At 45.4% G+C, this 23,229-nt stretch overlaps 1 protein-coding gene across 1 annotated transcript; it reads left to right on the top strand.

Moving 5' to 3' along the window:
- Positions 1-56: 56 nt before the first annotated feature.
- Positions 57-22,209, top strand: Mrpl17 (mitochondrial ribosomal protein L17). The gene is made up of 4 exons (XM_077684742.1): positions 57-289; positions 6,081-6,152; positions 9,503-9,671; positions 21,957-22,209. Exons 1-4 carry the CDS (start codon positions 98-100, stop codon positions 22,157-22,159), a joined length of 636 nt encoding a protein of 211 aa, XP_077540868.1. The 5' UTR covers positions 57-97; the 3' UTR covers positions 22,160-22,209.
- Positions 22,210-23,229: the final 1,020 nt, after the last annotated feature.

The raw sequence follows: 23,229 nt of genomic DNA, 5'->3' as shown, positions 1-23,229 counted from the left end.
TTACGAAAACGTTTTATATGTTTTGGATGGCATTTACATATATTTTTGTCTTTAGCTGCGAGGCTTTAATGGATGCCGCCTGCGCAAGAAAACGAGCATGGCAGACGCAACACGACTGATTCCGTCCTTGAAACATGTTGTCACACACAGACATCGCAACCTTAGAAACGTTAAAGGGCCTGTTGGTCGTGTTGAAAAAATCAAGGCCACGCTGACGGCTCTTTTTAAACATGAACGAATTGAGCTCAACTATCCTCGAGCGGACGAAGTGAGGGGTTATGCCGAACGGGTAAGCTGTTTCGGACATTCGACTTCATACTGGTTAATGTCCTGCACCGCCGGTAGTGGCTGTCGCTGTTGTTGTTTTAAGTTAATTTAAAAACGGTAGAATTATCCCAATCAATCTGGGTCGTGCTACTGTTGTTGTGCGAGTTGGTGATTGTTTCTCTGCCAAGCTGAGTCCGAGTGAAACCAAGCGTGTTTGCGTGCTGGTGCGATACAACTCCGAGTAAAAACTGCGATAATGAATGATCCCACATTCCTTAATTAGGCGTTTGTATTTATAATCTCACGAGTAATGGCCTACGAACTGTAGCTTCATCGGCAGTGATGGCTCGGCAATCGTTCTTGGGCGCGCTGACCGGTTGCCTCAAGAATGTAGCCATTTCGCTCGCTTGGCCGGTAACTACGCCAGCGCAGGTCTTGTCCACCTGTCACAACTGGCTGCAATCGCGAATAACAAATCAACTCGTAGGAGTGAAAATACAGTGCTCCGACCCCGGGCACACAAACTTTTGCGATACGTTTTGATTCGGAATGCAATCTAGAACTCTATTTAACATCCTATCATTGTGTTACCCATACGGATCACCGTGCCAAAAGTGTTCGTTGCAAAGTTATCATGTTAGTGTAAAATGTTTTATATTGCTCACTTTGAATCGAACCATGGACCCTTGAGTTGTGGAAAATGGGCGTTTTACTGAGAAGTCGGCAGAGGTTTAATAATCAGTGCTTGGCAGTGATACTGGGGCCACCAAGAACCATTAAAGCGCCGCCCTCTCGGCACAAAAGCAAGTTCCCTGCAATATACAAGGAAATTGTGCAGCTATAATAGTGCAGCTCGTCATAATTTCTGTTAAGCGTGCCCCGTGAGAACGTCGGTTCATCCTTACCTATCTCCCCTACGGAATGTGTGCTACGTTTGAAGGTTTCACGAGAAAATGAAAACAAACAAAAACGTGTTTTATGTTCGGTCCAAGCAGTTGTTGAATTCATGAAGTCTTACTATGACACTAGTTGCAGCTGAGTAAATCCACATTGTCACCTGTCTGCTTTAATATTGAGCAAGGAGTGGAGTGGAATAAACTTTATTATGGAACTTTTTTTATAATGCGCCTGCAAAACTCGCGTGCACGCACGACAGTCGACCGGGCCTAGGTCACCGTTGGGGGGACGTCTTGGCCAAGTTTCTTCTCCCCCACATGCGGGGTGTCTAGGAAGCCTGCCTTGTTGTCGCCTGTGGGGCTTGCTGGACGGCCCAGAGTTGTTCTCCTTGGTCGTCGGATGTCAGCGCCGCTGCTAGTCGCGGCGGAAGGGTTCCTGACTTTGCTTCTTCGGGGTGTTCGTTGCAATTCCACAGCATGTGCGTTGGAGTAGCCGTCTCCCTTCGGCAGACCCTGCACTTGCTTTCCGGGTAGGCATCGGGGTATAGTCTGTGTAGAAGTAGCGGCGTTAGGAGGGTTCCGGTCTGCAGTTGTCTGAAGATTACGGCCTGGGCTCTGTCCAGCTTGTTGCTGGGTGGAGGGAGAGTCCTGCGAGCCAGGCGATACGCTTTGGTGATCTCGTGGTAGTTGACGAGTCTGAAATATAGTTTCCATGCCCCCACGAGCTTGCAAAAGCTTGTGTGTGTTAGAGGTATGTTTGTGTTTATATCTTGAACTACAATTACAATAGGGTCATGACCATAAATTTTTTACCAAGGACCACTATTCGGTCCTCTAGCTTTAACCAAATAAGACGGTGACCTAGAGTTGGGCAAAACTTGTTGGGCAGCTCATCCTGTCCTTTCTGTAGTGAATTTTTAATTTTCGCATCTCAACAGGAGCTTTCAGTGCTTTTGTTGAGATCGTTGCCAGGATAAGTTAGTTTGCATGCTTTTAAATTTTGGTGAAGTGGGGCCAAAAACAGATGCTGCAGCTTGCAGGCGATTTAGCTTTCACGGGTTGCGTGGCAGCAAGCGTTTTTAGCTGTTGCGATCAGTGACAATATATTTGTCTCGAGTCCCGTGAAAATTGTGTCAGGTGTTACTTCATTGGCACAGTTGCGAGTGATTTGGCTGTCACTTTTTTTTTTATATACTAGACGAACAGTGCACTGAATAGGCTAGACTTACATGCTAGCCATCCTCATTAGCTTAGTCCTTTCCTTTGTCTAGCCTCTTTTGATGCAGTTAAAGATTACAAAGAAAAAAAATGCCCATTCCCCGACTCTGAATGGAATGTAGCTCCAATAGCAGTGAAGAGCAATTTTTTTTTTTTTTTGTAGGGTGACGGTTAGAGTCAAGTTTCTTTGGACTGTAACATCATGTGTAATGCTTCAGCATGGTGGTCTCTGCCTCATCAGTGAGCGGCGAACTACTGTGCACTAATTTATGTTCTAAATGCCTTTGTTTTGGGCTCCCATATTATAGAATCATATCATCACCAAACATTCACGAGGAAAAAGACACTATAACATCCTCAAGGCAAAGTGGAAGGGCGAGTTCAAATTACTTCAGGCTGACATCCATAGGCGGCGACTACCAAATGCATCGCTGCACAGAGCACCCACGTGACGTGTTATGTCACTGTGTGCACTATTCTTTTGCACACCTGCTAAAACAAGCCCACCTTTCAGGCTCTGTGGCTTCGATGTAGAGCACTGAGTACTGGCACTGACGGCTTAGATTCGAGCCCCAGCAGGTCTATCTCTTAGTTCTTTTTCTATTGCTTACCTTTTTTTTCTAAACACAAATCTATGCGTTGTTTTTGTTAATAATAGTGATTTGGTATGTTTTAGGTTGCTCTGGGTTTGGGGCGCAGCCAATGACAACATTTAATTACCGTTCTGCATTGCGCGAACTGACGTGTCACGTGGGTGCTCTGTGCAGCGAAGCACTTGGAAATACGCGGTGGGGCTTGGGGGCCCGAGCCCCTTCCGGTGTTTCCCAGGAGAGGCAGAGCCGAAAGCCGATTCTTACCCCACCCCTACTCAGCAAAGTTCCATTACCAGTGGCGTTACCAGTTGAGCTTTCTTTTCAGTTGCCTCTACCTTTTCGCTTAGAATCCTGTTGTGGCTAAAAGCTTACTGCATCATTGTTGGCGCAGACGTGCACGGCTTACTTTCATATTTTCCATTTATTCTTTCAAATCCTTACCGCAGAAGGGCAAGCGCCCTAGAAGCAGCAGCGGTAGTTGTGTCGTCCAGATTATTTCACTTTTTCAAACTTTTGTATGTGTATGCCATGCACACATAAAATGCATTTATATGTACTCACAGGAATAAATTAAATCGAAAAGAGAAAAAGGACAGAGCCTACTAGTCATCATTTTCTAATGCTAGGGATAGCCTATGCTCAGGGAACAAACACGTTGCTGTATGTTCCCCTCACTTTTAATTGCTTTGCGTGCTTTTTTGGGCCTCAATTTTAAAAGGCTGCAGTCTTCGGTGAGTCCTTTGGCGGAGTTGTTTATTAGTGGCTTGTGAAATGCACGTGAGTGTTCTGTGTCTCAGTTTTGCTATTTTCAACAGGCAATCGTGGCAACTCATCAAAAAGAAGCTTATTTAATAATTTACATTACTTAGGGGTGAAGACATCACTTGCAGCAGAGGTCATAAATATATATACAGTTGAGTCCACTTATAACAATACCAGTTTTAACAATATATCGGATATAACAATGGACAGCCGCGGCACCGTCAGCTTTTCATTGTATTCTATGGCAAAATAAACCGCTTATAACAATGCTGTCATGATGCAATATCGGTTATAACAATTAAATGTGGGCACTGGAACCAACCCTGAACGAAACAAAAATGCAAAAACGCTGCGACAATGCCACCCCAACCTCACCTATTACGCAAAAGGGCATGAGAGCATACGCGCGGCGGCCAGGCGATAGCGCACTTGGCCTCGCACGCGGCGAGTGCGCGTCGAAGAGGCTCGCATGCCACCGCTGCTTTCGCCTGCCGCGGCGACGCGGAGGAGGGGGAGGAGGACCGGATGGGCGCCTCTACGGGCAGTGGGGCAGTCCATTCTGAGGGTGCGCCGCCTGTAGAAAAAGCACCGGGGCACCTAAGCCGCCGCAGCAGCAGCGCTGTGTGCACTGTGCTGACCTCCCCTATTCTTCGCTAATTTGGCCACGTCTCCAGCTCCGCCGTTTGCACGTGTTCCGAGTCTGGTGCTTACCAGCGTCGTTTTCCTTGCCTGTTGTCACTGTTCCTGTTCTGTGGTCACTGTCGCCTCGATCCTCCTGTCCCCGCACGCGCGGACATTGTTGCGCATTAAATGCTCTTGTTTGTCACGTTTTCTTTGTTATTTTCGGCATAACCCGCTTATAACAATAATCGGTTATAACAATGATATTTTCATGGCACCTCAATATTGTTATAAGTGGACTCGACTGTAATTCACCAAGGCCAAGCTGCATTCACCCAAAATCAGTTTTAGATTGTGGGGTTTAACGCACCATATTTCACACCCGGGCTTGAGGCGTGCCTTAAGTGGAGGCTCCAGATTAATTTTGACCTCATGTGGATCATTAGATTGCACCGAAGTTTCGACATACCACAAATATACATGATTGTGGGATGACAAATATACATGATCATCATCTTGCCATCTCATGGGCTGCAATTGAAATGAGTGAAGTTATGTATATACAGTCGAGTCCATTTGTAACGATACCGTTTATAACAATGTATCAGATATAACGATGAACAGCAATGGCACCGTCAACTTTTGTATTCTTTCTATGGTAAAATAAACCGTTTATTACAATGCTCCAGAGCCACGATATCGGATATAACGATTGAATCCGGTGATATTGTGCACCAAAAGTGCAACAGTGACGACTAATGACGCGGTTGCGCAGCCTACTCGGGTAGTGTCTTCGTAAGAGGCCCAACGCGTGACACAGTCCCTTGGGGACTTTGTTTCTGCCAAGGACATTTACCTCAGCTAGGTGAAGCACCTGTAGATGCACTTGGAAAATATTTGCGCTAGCTTCACACGCGGCGAACAATATGACCGACTGTGGCTTCTTTTCTGCAAATTAGTAGTAGTACCATCTTGCTGGCATGCGAATAAAATGTTACGAGCTCTGTTCTGTCTTTTTATTTTGCAACCTGCTTATAACAATTATCGGTTATAACGATGGGATTTCTTTGGCACTTGGATATTGTAATAAGTGGACTAGACTATATATATATATATATATATATATATATATATATATATATATATATATATATATATATATATATATATATATATATATATATATATATATATATATATATATATATATACAACCCTTATTTTCTGTCTTATTTCACGGAGCCCCTCATTTCCCAATTTCTGATTCGCTATATATATATATATATATATATATATATATATATGTATATATTGGTGAAACCCCCCCGGGAAAATGAAAACTTTCCGCTTATGCTGACATCTACCACTAATATCACCAGGGGGGATGTTGATCACCCGCTTGTCGTTAGCCCATTTCATTACAACAGAGATTTAAGTGGTGCTAGTTAGCCAAAGTCAAGAATAACAAAACACCGGTGCAAAAATAGGGGCCTGGAAATGCCAGTTTTTGCTATTTTAATCAGTTTTTCACGTACAAAACGTGTAAGGCAGTCAATAAACTAAGGCAGGCACGGGCTACACTTCAATCTGAAAAGAGGGAAAAATTGCACACTTCGGTGTCCTTTGAACTCTTGAATCGGCAGTTACATTGGACAGTAAACTGTTGTAAAAACAATAGCAGAGGGCTTGCCCGCCTTTCTAATGTCCATATTTCTCTGTCCAGCTCATTTCGGACGCCATTCGCTATGGCGACTGTCACACCCGGACCATGGAACTCGCCGACTTCTGGATTCACGTATGTAGCAGACTTTGTCTATGTTTGGGCCAGAAAGAGCATACAGTGCCTGGTAATTGTGTGCGCGGCCTCATTGCCTGTGTAGTGTTGTTGTGTTAAACCAGTCAATTATGCATGTGGCCGGAGTAGTAAAGCTAGTGCTTTGGCGTGCACAAAACGAAAGGGCAAGTTGCATCCTGCATACCACAAGCTTTGAAGATACTTTATCCTTCCTGTTTTTGTGGAGGGAGAGAGAGAGAGAGAGAGAGTTGTCGGAGGGTTGACCTCAGAAGTAAAAAAAAAGATGTTGCTTTAAGAAATTAAAAATCGGTTAAAAGTAAAGACTGTATGCATACTGCATTATCCTTTTCAGCTAAGTATGGCTATCCTTAGACAATAGAAACAGATTACATCGCTATATATTCTAATGCGGTAGGCATGGAAATGTGCAGTTGTCAGCAATGATAATCAGCGTAAACAAGGCAAAAAAAGGAACTTGGAAAAGTGAAAAATGCAGTGCAACTTGGAGGGACCGCAGTTTTGTCCTAGTGTACAGGCATGGGGCTGTCTGTTTCGGAGCGACCTCGTGATGCATTTGGAATGGTTTAGGAATGGTGGCTTCGTGTTATTTGTCTTAAAACTGCGATTGAGAGTTTTCCACAAACCGCGAAGAGGTAAAGATCAACACAGTTATGTAGTCATCTCAGCACTGAAATGGGAAATAGTGTTTTCTGCAATAGTTTAAAGAAAGCAAGAGTCACAGCCATTTTCTGTAACCATGCTCCTCCTGGAAAAGGCTCCGTTGTGATTACAGGTGAGAATTCTGCGACGTTTACAACTCCATGGTGAACTAAGTGATGATGATGAGCAAATGAGACTCAGCATAATGATAGAATCATCTGAGTGGCCAATTGCACTCTGATTTTTGTTCCCAAGATGCCTACACTGGATTGAGAGCTACAGAGCATTGTTTAGAAATTTGGCCTTGCCACAAAAGTTTTTTGCCAATAACTGTTCGTAGATGGGTGAACACAAAGCAATCCCTTAAAAGAGCCATGAAGACAAAACACAAGTTGGTGTTATTCGAAAGATTTCGTGTTCTATAGTGCCCCCAGCGCTTGTTCGAATGCAAACGATGCTTTATACACTGAAAAATTATTTAGTTTAGGTTAAAATTTTGATTTTCCTGCTAAATTGTGCGTTTTTGTGGTCTGCAATAACATCACAGGGCCTTGTTTAACGTTAGTCAACCTAGACGGTGCCACCACACCGCAGCAAGCCGTTTTCTGCCTTTGTTTGTGAAAGTATTTGTACCTGGCTTGTTTCGCTCATGGAGACAACCGTTTCGTGAAACATGGTGCTCGCTCGACAAATATGGTCATGTAAGACATCGTTGCTTGCGTCAATTGGCCAGTGTCGTCTAAAACAACCCCAAAGCCCCGCAGTCCTGTGCAGCTAAACCAAGCATAGTGCGCGCAGTACCAACAGCAGTATACACATCAGTACTTCTATGTTTACATGTGCTTCCGTAGCTTCCACTGTTTTTCCCGCCATACTTAGGGCTTTCAAAAGAATGTGCCCTAAATTTAAGCGCAAATAGCTCGTTAGGCAAGCTTATAAGCTCTGCCTAATTTTGCGTTTGCTTTTGCCGCCCTCCGCCAATTGCAGAGCTGTCTGGTATGACATCATAGGTTCTGTTACGGGAAATGAGCTCGTGGGTTGCATGGCCATTCCCTTTTTCCCTAACTATGTAGCCTATTTGAGCGAAGTTTACGTTAAAAGTGGTGGCAGTACGATTCTAACAAGGCAATTTTTTGAATGAACCAAACATGTGTTTTCTCTTCATGGCTCCTTTAAGTTGTATGCAGCTTCGTTGCAAAACTGACTACTATGTGGATTTTGCCCCTAAAGGAAAACGCCTTAGTGGAGCAAGGCTGGAAAAACAGTGGAGCTAGGGGTTGACCTAGCTTCTTCCGGTTTTGTTAAGCCTTGCTAGGTTTCTGTAGGCTTCGGCGTGGTACTTGGGGTGGGATCGTAGCCGTCAATTTTAAGTTGTTGAGCAGCGACACGACAGCGTTCGTGCTTCTTCTCCTTCCTCAGGAGTTGCATACTTCTTTAGCCAACCCATACTTTGCAGGAGTGTAAATGATGGGCTAGGCGCGGCGTCACAAGGTGCTGTGTGTGTGATTGCTTGTTCTTGTCAAGCGGGGGTGTGCAGAGAGGGTCATAGGAGAAAGAGTAAGGGAACGTGCAACCCGAAAGTGATACAAGGAGCCACTGACTGCAGCCAAGCTCATTGCACGTTCGAGCCTACGCCGGCGACTGCGCCGAGCAGCATCTATGCGCATGTCGCCGTGTCGGCTCAGTAACGTCATAGCTAGGTGAGGTTGGCTCGTGAGTGGCAGCTGCGTGAAAGTTGTGCCAGGCGCCTTGTGCCAGAGTTTTCTTGTGCTTTTTCTTTATTTTTAAGTGCGGAGTACTTTAGGGGCTCGTCTTGTCCTTGTAGCTCGCTTGCTGGACCCAAGTAGAGCCCCACGGCGCTCTGTCATCGCGTCGAAAGCCAAGCGGTTTATATAGTGATAAGCGTTTGAAACTCGGGAACCACTGGTGCTTGTCATACTTCTCCTCGTTAGTTAGTGCAAAGAAAACTGTAGGTACATTTGAGGCAAAATATGCGTAACTAACCGGCAGTGCCTGCGTTCATTTAGTTAGGAACGCTTGTTGGTGTTGGTTTTTATGATATTAAGCGAAAAGGGGTGGCAGTGCAATGCCGGCACATGCGGGAGGAAAAGCAAGCACAAAAAAGACAGAACTCCTGTGGGTGCAGTTTAAGGCAGGGGGCGCGCGAGCACGGTGAAGGCGGGAAATTTGAATTGCATTGGGTGGTAGCAGGGAGCGGGTAATGGCGCTCCAGCCCATCATGGCGAATCACTGCTCTGTACTTCCGACAGCTTTCACTATGACCGGAACGGCTTTAATTTATTTCTCTTTTCTTCTTTATTTTGCCAATGTCATCATACCAAGCTGAAGGTTAACCCTTTCACTGCAAAGTTTTTTTTATGTCTGGTCCTCACCCCCTGCCGGGTATTTTTTTCATGTTCGTCCGGCGCAAGTTTATGTTGGTTTTGCGCAAACATGCGTTCCACCTGTTGTCTAAAATTCATCCAACATGATCTGCGCATTGATGTGATTTTCCGGTAGATGGCACGACATGCCCACAATGATTTTTTTCACACGAGTTGACTCGGGAGTGGCAGGGGGTGGACGCGTGTGGTTGCCCGAGTTATCTCGGGAGGGGCGGTGAAAGGGTTAAACAGCGCTGCTGTTACAAAAACCCTGATACTGAGAGGGCGGGTGTCCCTTGCCCCCAGGAGAAGCAGCTGGTGCACAAGCTGTTCAAGGTGCTGGCGCCGCGCTTTGCCACCTACCAGGGCTCATACACCCGTGTCCATGTGCTGCCCACGCCCTTCAATGACGACTTCAACGGGTTCGGCCCGGGCCCCTACTACCGGTTCAACTGGGTCGCCCTCGAGCTCAAGGGTGGGTGCCTGCTCGACACGGGCAGTTGTTCACTGTGTGGCAGCGGCCTTTCTTAACAGGGTTCGCACAGGTCCTTGAAAACCTTGAAAGCCTTTGAATTTAGACGTGTAAATTTCAAGGCCTGGAAAGTCCTTAAATTTTTAAAGGGTCCTTGAAAACCCTTGATTTTTCTGGAGAGAACCAATGGCCCTATCTTTTCACAAGAATTTAAAATGTTTGTCGTAAATTTTAGGTGTTAAAAATGTAAAGAAACATTGTAACAATCAAGTTTCAGTGTATTGCATGAAATTACGAGTTGTGGATTCTCATTGTTACAAGGCAACAGTGGGAGCAGCACTCCTCAATAGAATTCATGTCACGATACAATCCCGTGAAAACCCGCTTCTGTTCTCTATCTTGCATGTTCCATCTAGTCTGTGGATGGCCTTTCATTGCATGTTTGCTGTGCCTCATACGCTCCATCTGCGTTTGCTTTTACGTGCAAATGGTGGACGTGTACATAGTTCATCGTGCCTTGCAGCACCACTTGCTGAGTTAATTTCAGCTGATACTCTTGCTGACAAAGCAGGAGATGCAGGCAACATTAACTAAGTTTTGAAATCAAACAGCCTCAGCAAAACACCAAGAAAAAAGAAAAACCTCTAAATACAAACTATGAAATAAAAAATAAAGCTGGGACAGCGTTCATGAACCCATAGCGCCTATCTGAATGTGCAGTAATGTTCTTAGGTATTGGGCAATAACAGAATTTTGCATTGTGTTGAAAAAGTTATCAATAATCCCAGATAAAACATAAAATGGGGACCTTTAAAATGTGTTTTCTGCTCCTTGAAAGTCCTTGAAAACCCTTGAATTTTTGCTTTTGAAGCCCGTACGAACCCTGCTTAAACGCTCCCGACTCTACCTGCCTAGCCGTTGTTTTTCAAGTAAATGCCTTGAGCCCAAATCCTCTTATCTCGTTCCTCCTAGAAGTGCTCCTCTGCCTGCCTAAGCTTTTAAGTGCAGAACACATTAGGGGCCTGACTTGTTGTCGTAGCTCTTCCGCTGTCACGCTGTCTAGCCACAGCAGGAACGCGGCGTCACGCACCCAAACGGAGGCTTCGAAAAGGGGCTCGCTTGTCATCGAGTTCAGCCTCCGGTCAAAAGTTAAGAGGATACTTGAACAAGAGGTTTATATAGGCAGAACCGTTCGAAACCCCTTGAACCGCTTGCACTGATCATACATATCCCCGTTAGCGCAAAGAAAACTGCGGGTACATTTGAGGTGAAATATCCCTGCATTCATTTATTTAGGGACACTTATTGGGTTGGGTTTTATGATAGCGAAAAATAAGTGGTCGCTGAAGAAAAAAAAAAGGCTGCGTTAGACGTGGCACTGAAAGGTAGTCAGTGTAAGATGAAAACAAGCGCAAAAAGAACAGAACTTCCGCTCGTGCTGTTTTAGTCAGAACAAGAAACAAAAGATAAAAAATACTTATGTGAGCTATCCCAGGAAATGGAACACACAAACTACGAAGGTGGCAAAATTGAATTCTGTTGAACAACCTGATTCATCAAGGGAAGAGTGAGACAGGGTGGGGCAGAGCATGAGGGGGGGTAGTGAAGAGTGTTTAAACGGTGCCACAGCCTTTATGGCGAATCACTGCTCTGCACGTCTGACAAACTTTTTGTGGTATTGGTTGGTAGCCGTGCTACAGTCAGCCTTGTGTCATTTTCACTGCCCTTTCACTACTGCGCCTGTTCAGGTGGACCTTTCTAAGTTGAGGATTTGCTAATTACCAGTTACCAATTAGGTAACTGGTTAACCAGTTACCAACTTTTTTTCCTATACAGAGTTTAGCTGAGAAAATTCCTCTCCAAAATCAGTTTGCTTTTCATTTGCAGAGAAAGACATTTCTAGTGCAAATTTTATCTTATGAAGTATTGAAATGAAATGTGGTTGTCAGATTTTTTTTTTTTTAATCCTCGAAATATTGGAGCCAGTAGTGAACTACTAGTGGCATCTGATGCAAAAGCAGAAATATAGCTCAGGCAACCCACCATCACAGCCCTCACAAAATGTTGGCATTAAGGTTCTGACTTCCACAACACTTTCGCTGCTTCTACTCTTAAGGGGACACTGAAGTGAATTTGGCAAGCTCCTGTTTTTGCTTGCACTGTATAGACTGGCTCAAATAAACACACTTTTCATCGTTCATCTGGTTGATAGGGCAATATTTATTTTTTAAAGCCCGATAAAAGAAAAACTACCATGTGCGGTCTGCGGCGGCCACACCAACTAAAGCAGTGACGTCAATACAAGGTGACACTTGATTGGATGATGTCCAAGATTAGAATGCAAGCCAGGTTCGGTTTTGGTTCTGTGAAATAACATGCTTGGCATCCGACCTTATCGTTAGATGGGCTTTTTCGATATCTCAGTAATCGGCATAGCATGGTTCTGCCATGTTGTCGGCTGTAAAATACATCAGATAAGCCTACCAGGACAGCTTGGAATCGCAACAATCACTAGCCGAGGCGTATGGAGTGGATGAACGCCCCCCGCGTCACTGCAGACTCTCAAATGCAATGCGCTTTTTCCCCACCTTTGGAGCTTGCCTGGCTCGTGCCTGTACCCTAAGAGGCGTATTTGCACAAGGCCAAGGGTTGGCTGATTCGGGACTGTGCCCACAAGCAGTTGGTCCTTGTGGCAACAGCACACCAACGACAACTTGCCTGCGCATCCGTGCCAGTCTGCACGCGTCCTGCGAATTCACTCGTGGAGCAATGAACGTTACAGCGCAAAAATGGTAAACTCGGAAAAGAAAACATTGCCCAAAAACAGATAAGTCAACTTCATGATGATGATGAATAAACTTTAAAGGGGCACTGACACAAAAATTTTGCATCTTGTTTTTTTTGTTGCGATAAGTAGCTAGTGACCTACTTATAACCTGTAGAAACCTCATTTGCTTCAGCGTGCGACGGTTGTTTAATTAGAGGCATTTTCAATGCGGCCAGTCGCAGTTTCGGTTTCAGCGAGTGCCGCGAAACGATGGATTTTGTGGATTTTGTGTGAACAAAGCTGACCACGTGACCGTCGGAGGGATATCACAGAGTAGAGCCGCCGTAGCAGTGTCGAATCCGCATCGACGGCAGTTTCTGCGAATGCCCCCACATACTGATCTCGTGAGGCGCTTAATTAAAAAGCGACCGTGGATGTGACGCAGGCGCTGCGAGTTCAAATGCTACCGCGGCTAAAGAACGACGCGCGACGCTCGAGACGGTGGGTGGCAAGACGCGCGCTGGGAGCAGCCGGCCGGTCTGCCTACAGGTCCGCCTACAGATGTGTTCGGCTTAGCACTGCGGCGGATATTCGAGTGCCGCTCTCGTAAGCGGTGCAGATGACAATTTTTAATGCAACCCGCCATGGCATCATTAACTCCTTTCTCATGTAAGCCGCCATGGTCGGGACTTGGGTACAATTTCGTGCAGCGGTAACAAGCTATCGCTCGAGCTACCTGCGCCAGCCTGGGCCACTTCGCGGCCGTGGCCGCCGCCTGCACAGCGACCGTGCGGCTCGCTCAGTGGCGTTTTCGTGCCTCCGGCGCGTTTTAGCATCCAATGGTAATAAACAGTAATAGAAACAGAGTGCCTGGAATCGCTGTAAAACTTTGGTCGCGGCCAGCTGCCCGATGAGCTGACGAAATCACGGCGCCTCCGCCGCCAACGATCAGGTCGTTCGTTCTCGAGAGCAGAAGCTCCGCCCTCCGGCCCTCCGATTGGAGCGGCGAGCCGGGAGAGCCGGCGAAAAGCGCCGGCAGTGCGGAAGCGGCAAACACAAACTCGTGACATGTATGGATGTTGTTTATTTACACAATATGTCGATTGCGCGTGGTCCTCTGCTGGCTGCTCGGTTGCGTTTCGCACACTTTAAAATTGATTTTAAATATGTTCTAGGCTGTATTTGCCGCTGATATTTTGCAGATGATGTAAATGTGTTCCCACCAATCTATCTCCGAAGTTATCTCGCCTTCAAAATTTTGTGTCAGTGCCCCTTTAAGTCCAGGTGCTGATGTTAGGGCACCCACCCAGTGCCATAATCAACTTAAAAAAGAAAAAAAAGCGCTATCGGGGATTTGAACTTTTAATTGCAAAACAATCAACGTTGTGCTCTAGACTAAGGTGCTGCAGACCACTCGGCAAGAAGCCGAAGATAGCAGGGGCGAAATATTAAGTATATAATGTATAGCCACTTTACATATTTATTTAGTTTTAGCATTTTAAGCAGCTTACATCACTATTTCTTGAAAAGCACTCGTGCACTAAGCATCTCCCAAATTTCCACAAATATCTCACCTCTAGCGACTGCATTCCTTAGGCGTAAAAGCATTCGTAGATGTGTGGTTGTGCTGCTGACGGCTGTGCTAGTTCACCGAGCACTAGAAGTGCTATCTGCACCCTGGTTCTACGCTGTACGGTAAAAGTTTTGGTTGATTTTAATTTCTTACTACCTGTATTAACTTGCTCACTCTTCTCCTGTCTTCAGGCCTTAGATTTTTTTACTAGCGTACCAGTCAGCGAAGCGTATTGTGTGCTTGTGTGGAGCAAGTTGAACTTAGAGCTTGATGCAGTCTACAAACTAACAAACTAAATGCACATTCTTTTAGGCACAAACGTGCAGTGGCATAGTTTCGACTGAGCGAACGAATTGCGATCACCCATTGGCCGACTAAACGTTGGGCCGACTGATTCTGTCAGAGGGTCGGCGAGCTGTGCATTGCGCAGTCAAGCCGAGCCGTCTTGTTTTGACGTCATACAAAACGTCATAGGAGATCGGCAAGGAGGATGCGGAGAGGAGGAAAGCATTTTTTAATTGATTTCTGTACCGAATAAAGTCGCATAAACGCAGCGAGAGGGCTCGAAACATGGCCTAGAGACTCGACGACAATTTGCGCTAGTAATCTCACAATGTTTACAAATCACTTCAGTGTCCCTTCAAAGGTTAACTGCACTCAAATATTTCTTTGCCCAAATTTGATCCAAATCAGTTTTTTATGCTGCATAAATAACTTTGGCGAAGTTCTAAGCCCGATACGTACAAGCACAATAACTGCAAGCGTTCTAAGTAGCTGTAGCAGATGATGTTAGCACCTGGCAGAGAGTCGCCGAAACATGTTCTGAGTGGCCTGTGATGGAGAAGAGGAACTTGTCTCTGTGGCGCGGCACGCTGCCTTGCGTGGGGATGCGTTCACTGGGGATTTCTGCGTTACACTGCTGCACTATCCCCCTGTCAGCACCATATATTTTAAAACTAACCACACAGGTAGCAGTTACTGCAATTTTGCAATGCAGTAAATGAGATGGGCAGCTAAAAAACCATACGTATGTTTGAGATGCTTCAGAAGCCAGCAAAACTTCTTTATTTGAAAGTAGTATTCTTAGGCGAAAAGCAAAAACGCCCGTGTGTGCGAGATTTCGGCGCACGTTAGATCCCCAGGTGGTCAAAATTAATCCGGAGCCCTCCACTACGGTGCGCCTCATCGCCTGCGTTGCGTCGGCGCGTTAAACCCTACGATCAATCGAAAGTAGTATTCTTACTCGTAAAAATGGCGCGAAAGGCCCACTTGCTTGTCTGTTTACCATTGCTATTACATTTGTCACAAAAAGAAATATTTTATAAATCCATGACTGCTTGCGCTTCTGCAAGCAGTATTTGCTGTATCTGGGCTGTCTCTACACCAAATCTATCCCCCTAGACACCTCCAAAAGTTGGATGCCCTAACTTGAGTTGTTTGAATCGCCGGTATAAACATTTAGTGCTATTTTTTCCTCCCTAGCTCAGGGGATTAAAACCAGCCTTGATTGTGTGTATGTTAACGAATACGTCCACACAAAGATCGGTCGTTGTCTTCGCGAAGTGCCAGAGCTAACGAAACTGCTCCTCCACTAAAGGATAAATTACGTTATTTTTTCGATCGAGCAAGAAAGTAGCCACTTTTGTAGAGTGTTAGATTTAGTTTATCTAAAGTAAAGATGTTATCATCTGCACGGTTCCCTGGAGAAAGTACCAAATTGTGGTACATAGGTAACTTTTTCGCGTTTCGGGGCCTTTACAACGTATTGTTACGAGCTAGTTGGTAATCCATTGTTACTTCATTAACTCTTTCGGGACCGCCCGAAAAAGTGATGAAAAAGTGAGGTCTCGCTACAAATTTTTTATTCCATAAAGCAAAGGCACCATCCTACCTTAGCATATACCAAAATGCAACTAATTATATGTTCTTTGACATAAAATACCAAGTTTTACTTCAACACTGACGATAGAACCATGAAAAAATCTTAAAGTAAGAACTTTGTAAAAAAACTACAGAAAAAGATAGAAAAGAGCGTAAATATAAAAATATTAAAAAAGAATAAAATTATTTCAGGATATACAAAATCTAACACAATGCTTTGTTTCTTCATCGCGAAAGTTTGATGCAGCTAGGTGTAATTGGTTTTTTTGTTTTGTGCATGATCTCTTTGGCACTAGGGCCATGGCTACGTCGTCGCCCAGGTACACGCCGGGCTTTCGTCTCGGCGAAAACTTGATCCCTTTCTGAGATGGTGGCAGGAGATCACCACCATAGGTAGTTAACACCCTAGCGAACAAATATAAACCAGCCAGAACATATTTCAAGCGCACATACCTACTCCAAAGACAATTGAAACCGAAACCAACACCCACCTTTGAGCGCGATTTGATGTTCCATGCTGATCGACACCTGAATCCTCACTCGAGCTGAAATCCGATCTCTAAAGCCGCATTCCGACTCTTCACTGCCACTCTCATCATTAAAATCCACAGTAGAAGGCGAAGATATGCGAGACGAGATGAGGCGGATTTCTTATCGCACTCGTGCGAGTATGACGCCATGTTTGTTTACATTCGAAACCACTGCCCGTCAGAATAAAATATCTGATGCGTTGCCGCCTGGTGATAAAAAAAGAAACTTCACAAAAAAGAAAACTATAGTTTTCAAGCTATCTCCTAGATGTCGCTAGGTGTTCCATTGAGCGAAAATTTGTATTATGCAGGCTCGTGAAACCATCGATCATATGTGATCGATGGCCTATGGAGCGGTCCCGAAAGAGTTAAGCACAGTAAAGAAAGCACGGGACGAGGAAGGCAAGGACCAGCACTACTTACAACTGAATTTAGTGACAATTACGGGACATATAAATAGAAAAGAAGAACACGCTCAAATGACTGTGAAGTTTTTCACGTCACTGCACAGCCCCCCACGCACCAGTCATGCACGCATGTGTGATAAATGCTTATCCAAAAAGGCCAGCTCTTTCGGGCTCAAAGATATGGACGTCGTACTGACACAGTCACCTATCCGCTGCATTTCCGCGACCTCAACAATCTCTCACATGCGCTGTTCAGCGTCTCGAAATATGACAGAGCACGCATCGTACATAGGCTCGCACTCTTCGCAATCTTCGCAATGAATACCCAAATTGCTAACTTTGCCTTTCCGTAATTTGTTACAATGTTCCCGTAAACAAGTGTTGAGGCACCGCCCCGTCTGGCCTACATGTGCTTTTTTACAAGTGAGGGGCAACATATCAACCACCCCTTCTGCACAACGCACGTACTGGTTTTGATAAGTAACGAGGCGTTTGTTTTTTCCTCTCCTGACAGGGCACGTCTGGCTGCAGAGTCTAGACAGCTTATCAGGGGCCGACATGACAACTTTCACGCCGGCCCTGCCACCAATCCTTTAGGGGGTACATGGGTCTTAAAACTATTTCTTTTAATTTTTTAGTAAACTCTGTGAAACTTCTCAGTCTTGCTGCTTTTCCCCACTGATTTCAAATATGGCATTATTTTTTTAGTAAATCAATTAGTTCCAAAGATAATTAGAGGCAATTAGTCATTTTTGGAGGAACAATAGACAGAACAGTGTTGGTCGTAAAACTGTAATCTTTACATTTTCTAATACTATGAACGCTGGTGAATGCAATTAGAGAAGCAGTGTCTTAATGCACCACTTGGATCTAATTTTACAGCTCATTAAACTTTGGTGTTTGAAATGGGCACTCAAAATGGTTCCTTGCCACTGGTGCCGCCAAAGTTTAATGAGCTGTAAAATTATTTCCAAGCAGTGCATCAAAAAACTGATTCTCTTATTGCATTCACCAGTGCTCATAGTGTTAGAAAATGCAAAGATTACAGTGCTATGACTGACTAACACTGTTTTGTCTATTGTTCCTAAAAAATGACTAATTATCCCGAGTCATCTCAGAAACTAATTGACCAACTAAAAAATAATGCCGTATTTGAAATCAGTGGGGAAAAAGCAGCAAGGCTGAGTTTCACAGAGTTTGCTTGAAAATTAAAGAAGTTTTTTTGAGAGTAGTGTCCCCCCCCTTAAAGGGGCCCTGAAAGGCGTTTTGAGCACACTAAATTGACTAGCGCGATCGTTAGATTGGGTCGTCAACATCATCTGTGCCAAGTATTACTCTTTTACGCGCAGCGGAAAGCTCACACTTTTGTTGCAAAGTTTGTCGCTTTTTTCTCACCCTTTCCTTCGTGTTTTTGGACGCCGCCATCTTCACATGTCTACATCATCGATTCCCAGATGTTCGTCATGAGCTAGACATCCTGCTATTGGGCGGCTTTTTCACGCACTTCCGGCAAAGAGATGAGTCGTCTGCTCAGCGTCGACTCGCCGGCTGATCTGCCAGCGTAGTGCCGGAGTGCTTGGACATTTTACGACAAACGAAACAAGTGTAAACAAACGCTTAACCGTTCGTATTGAATGCAACACGGCCATAACACGACATGGATATTCTCTTACCGGAGTACGTCCCATAAAGAAAGCGTTGAAGCCCCGTGGCACTTCTTTCGTGCAATCGCAGAGAACGCCCTGCCAGGTTTGACGGATACATTTTTTTCCACTTCAAAACAATCCAGAGATGCGTTTCGAACGAACACAACGTCACAACATGCGTTGCAAGTCCGAACCGCGATTGACAGACGATGGGTTGCCTCCTCCTGCCCCTCGTAAATTCGGCACTCACCTCGCGCGCGGTTTGCGGGGACGAACAGCAAGTCACTTAACTCTGGCGCACAAGCCGAGATGGCTTTTAGCCACGCGCACTGCACATACCCCATGCGAGGTTGAGTCGTACGCCGCTTGAGAAAGATAATCCAGACCATGGGAAGCACTATCCACCCGCAGAAGCACAACGTCGCATTTCATCGCGAAACAAAGGCGTCCACAACACACACACCATCGCCTCCTGTAATGCCAAACGCATCTCGCACTTCCAAATGGGAGTGAGTAGTATGCCTGCAGTGCCCATATGCCGCGAGGTGGGGCCCCAAGCTGAACCGGGATCACGCAACCGTAACTGACTTCTAGAGCGGTTTGTGCCTTGTTGCCAGGACAACCGATGTTTCGATATTGTCAAAGAAATTGTGCTCGCTCCAGCGCGAGGAAGCTCAGAGCCGTGGCGGAGCATGTTTTGCCAACGTTGCCGCCCTCCACCACGCGCCGCCCCAAGCTGAACTGGCGTTTTGTGCACGGGTTCTGTATCGGTTTAAAATGTCTTTTTCACATATATGCCGCCGGCAGGAATTACCACCGCCACAAAATAAGACCCGGCACCAGCGGGGCCACATCTGATACGGCGCTTTTTGGATAAACAGTGCGCTGTGCATCCAAGAGAGCGAGCGCAGGATCCTCCCCGTGCGGCTGCGAGTTCGCCGCCGATAAAAAGTCACGCGCCGCCGATATGAACTTAAGTAACGTACACCGCGAAGGGGCAAGGCCAGGCCGCCGCACACATGGGGCCAGATTTTTCGTTCGCTTTTCCAGCCTTGAGCGGTGTGCGGGATTCATGGTGTCAACAAAGCTTGCCCGTAGCAGACGGCTGTGTGAGCAGCGCAATAGCGGAAGTACGTCACCGCCGAGGAGCGCAGCATCGTGGGAGGGAGGGCTCGCTCGCCGTCAACAGCGGAGAGTAAGTTGAAAGGAGGAGGAAACGCGGCGCGACGATAATGCGCGGTTTTTGATTTACGATTTCTCAGCTAATACTCATCGCTTCAACAAAATTCTTGCGGGAGGAGATTGCTAATACATTGCTTTATTTGGTTACATGTACATCCACGCATCGGCGGAAGGTATTTCAGGACCCCTTTAAGGTTGTGCGATATGCGATGCATATTTATTTTATTAATTAATTAATTAATTTATTTATTTATTTATGTATTTATACCTCGAAGGCCCCGCTAAGGGCGTTACATGAGGGGATAAACAAGTCACTGAAAAATGATTTGTGCGATGGCTTCTTTGAAATGAGTGATGCAGGAGTGGTGCACGGTGTCAGAAGGCAGTTCATTCCAGTCCCTAGATGTTTGAAGAATGGTGGGCGGCAGTATGTGCACGAGTGGGATAAACAGCTTTGGAATGGCTCAGTCGACACGAAAGGTTATGAGCAGTAATGAAAGCCTGGTTTAGGTGTATGGAATGATAAAAACGATGAAAAGGGCACAGTCTGTGAATTTTGAGCCGCGACGCTAGGTCAACAAGATTAGCTCGAGATTTGAGTTCAATTACGCTGGTTAGATAGCAGTAATCTGAGTGAATAAATCTTGCTGCACGGTTCTGGATCGATTCAAGTGTGTTAGTTGGAGTGATTTGATGGGGATCCCAAATGGCACATGTGTATTCCAGCTTTTGGTGGACAAGTGTTAGATAAGTAAGATAAGAAGTTAGATAAGAAGTTTAACAGAAGGGGGAGCAAGGCACAAGTTTCTTCAAAGATAGCCAAGTATACTGTTAGCATCATTCATGACATGGGATGACCAGATGAGGTCTGAAGTTATGGTAATGCCAAGGTATCTACATGAATTAATTGGTGTAATTTCAGAATTGAAAATAAAGTACTTAGCGGGTGAGTAAGCTGCGTGACGGTGAATGGACAGGACATATGTTTTCTGAATATTAAGAGACATTAGCCATTTTTCGCACCATGACTGAACCAGAGAAAGATCAGATTGTAAGGTGGCGGAGTCCTTAGTACTGCAGATAGGACGGTAGATTACATAGTCGTCGGCGAAATGGCGGATGTTAGAAGATATGTTATTAGGAAGGTCAATGTAGATTAGGAAAAGTGGAGGGCCAAGAACAGTACCTTGAGGTACACCTGAAGATACAGCGGAAAGAGAGGAACAGTGGTTATTAGCATAAACGAACTGTTGGCAGCTAGTTAAGAACTCATATATCCAATTAAATACCAGGGTATTAAGGTTAAGGCGAGAGAGCTTGAGAAATAGCCTTTGATGGGAAAACTTTATCAAAAGCCTTCTCAAAGTCAAGGAAAATGGCATCTATGGGTATGTTAACGTCGATGCTGGAACTAAGATCGTTAATGAAGAGAACGAGTTAAGTGTCACAGGATAAACCTTTTTGAAATCCATGTTGGTTCGGGTGACAGAAATTAACCAAATTTAGAAATTTTACGACATGTGAATATATGATATGGTCCATTATTTTAGAGCATACACTAGTGATGGAAATAAGGTGGTGATTACTCGGAGAAGATGCTGGACCTTTCTTTGCCGGCGTCCAGTCTTCCAGCACCACACTGCATGAAAGTGGTTGCTGAAATGTGTGTGAAAGAATAACGCTGTTTAATAACTTAGTGTTTTTTAGGATTTAGAATTGATACCATCGGATGACGACTATATTTTTGTCTTTTTGGGTCACGTCTTGTGAATCTTCCTGCATCTTCTTTGCCTCCATACGAATCGAGTACATGGCATCGCTGTGGCAGAGCCTTGATATTCAGGCAGGGCTGGGAAAACTGCCAAAAAAATTAAAATTTGCCAGAAGTGTTTTCTGTGTGTATAGCTTGTATTCACTAGCAAGGCACGCATGCAGGCAACCATGTGAGCACGCCGTCACTGGTTACGTCAGGCTCTGTGGAATGGGCGATACTTGTCTATGCTAAGCACATGGTTTGTGTCGGACGTTCCAAACTCTACCCCATGGAATGCAAAGTAATGTCCTGAGTCCAATGTGAGTGCGATTAATAACGTGTCTGTTGATACCACCATTGAGAATCGGGTTGAAATGAAGCAGACGACGCACGCGGGTGTTTTTTTTTTCTTCTGCGTGCGGGCGCAGTGGCACAAGCCATGCCATGTCCGTGGTTGTTTCCAGTGCTGCCAAGTGAAGAAATTGACAGCTAAACTTTTCAATGGATAGCACCTTTACTGACACACTTCCTCGCTCCCCGTCACTGCAGGCAATCCGTACCCTCCTGTGCCCGGCGTGGTGGCTCCCAATCCGCGCTTCCTGCCCAACATGCTGCTCTCGGAGGCGCGCAAGGAAGTCCATCGGATGCAGTTTCCTGACAAGGTCGCACCCCCCGCCCCTCCGGAAGCAGGCACAGCAGTGGTGACCAAGAGGTCAGCCAAGACGGTGGCCGCTCCTCCGTCGGCGAAGTAAACAGCAAGGCAGTGTAGGTAGTGTAAATAAATTGAAGCGTTGTCAGACAAGTCCAGCACGTGTTATTCATGAAGTTGTTCGCACTTATGTCGGCATTAACAGAGACGGCTATGAATTGACACCGCTCACAACAAGGGGATTTTCGTTTAGGTATACTCTGTATAAGTATGCACAGGTAAGATTAACATTTTTTCAGATTTCGGGTATTTTACATGCCGAAACTACATCTTGGCTATAAGGCACGCCATAGTGACAGGAGGACTCTGGATTAATTTTGACCACCTGGGGATCTTTAAAAGTGTGCCATAATCTCAACATACAGGCATTCTCACTTTTCACTTCCATCAGAAAAGTGGCCGCTGTGTTTGGGAATTGAACCAGCATTCTTGGGCTCAGCAGCTCAACCCCTTAGCCATTGAGCCAACGTGGGGGGTTGCACAGATAAAGGAAAAAAACAAAAGGTTGCACTTTTTCATTCGGTGAACCGAGATTAGTGTGAGGGCAGGTTGCTGCTTGTTGGTAATGCTTGGTTTAGCATGGTTATTGTAGTGCTGAAAGTGGCTATTCATGTACAAGTTGCCAACAACATTGACACAGCACATGGTTTGTTTCAGGAATAAGATTGCTGTTGACCGGGCTGATGTGGTAACTGTCCGCCGTCCCCTACCTGAGTGTTTCTTGTGCACTGCTGCTTCGCTATGAGATGTAGCAACACTGTGCATTGCACTTTGCTTCATCTTCCTCAAAAACAAGTGAATGCAGCGCTGTCTCACCGTTCACTGTGCCTGGGCACTTCCCAGCTACACAGACGCCGTTCCTTGCGTCTTGCTGGTTCGCCATTTTTAGTGACGATAGTCTTTCTTGGGCTCCTGAAACGCAGAAATTTTGGTCTGTCTGTGACTCGATTCAGCCACCCGCCCAAAGGGAAACAGAAACTGCGCGATAGTTTTATATACCCACGGCCAAATCTAAATGTCTGAGTCCGGTGTTAATATTCATACTTGTCAACATTGTTGAACAAGAACAAGACATTTAACAAATATAAGGCAGCAAATCAATACTTAAGTTAT

Source organism: Haemaphysalis longicornis, unplaced genomic scaffold (assembly GCF_048455015.1).
Source record: "Haemaphysalis longicornis isolate Haplotype H1 unplaced genomic scaffold, Haemaphysalis longicornis Haplotype H1 scaffold_9, whole genome shotgun sequence".
NCBI classification, from domain to species: domain Eukaryota; kingdom Metazoa; phylum Arthropoda; class Arachnida; order Ixodida; family Ixodidae; genus Haemaphysalis; species Haemaphysalis longicornis.
This window is presented reverse-complemented; position numbering and strand designations above follow the sequence as displayed.

Coding starts and splice junctions, on each gene's coding strand:
- Mrpl17 (XM_077684742.1), top strand. CDS start 98: ATGGCAGACGCAACACGACTGATTCCGTCCTTGAAACATGTTGTCACA. Junction 290..6,080: donor TGAGGGGTTATGCCGAACGG/GTAAGCTGTTTC, acceptor TTCTCTGTCCAG/CTCATTTCGGACGCCATTCG. Junction 6,153..9,502: donor TCGCCGACTTCTGGATTCAC/GTATGTAGCAGA, acceptor CCTTGCCCCCAG/GAGAAGCAGCTGGTGCACAA.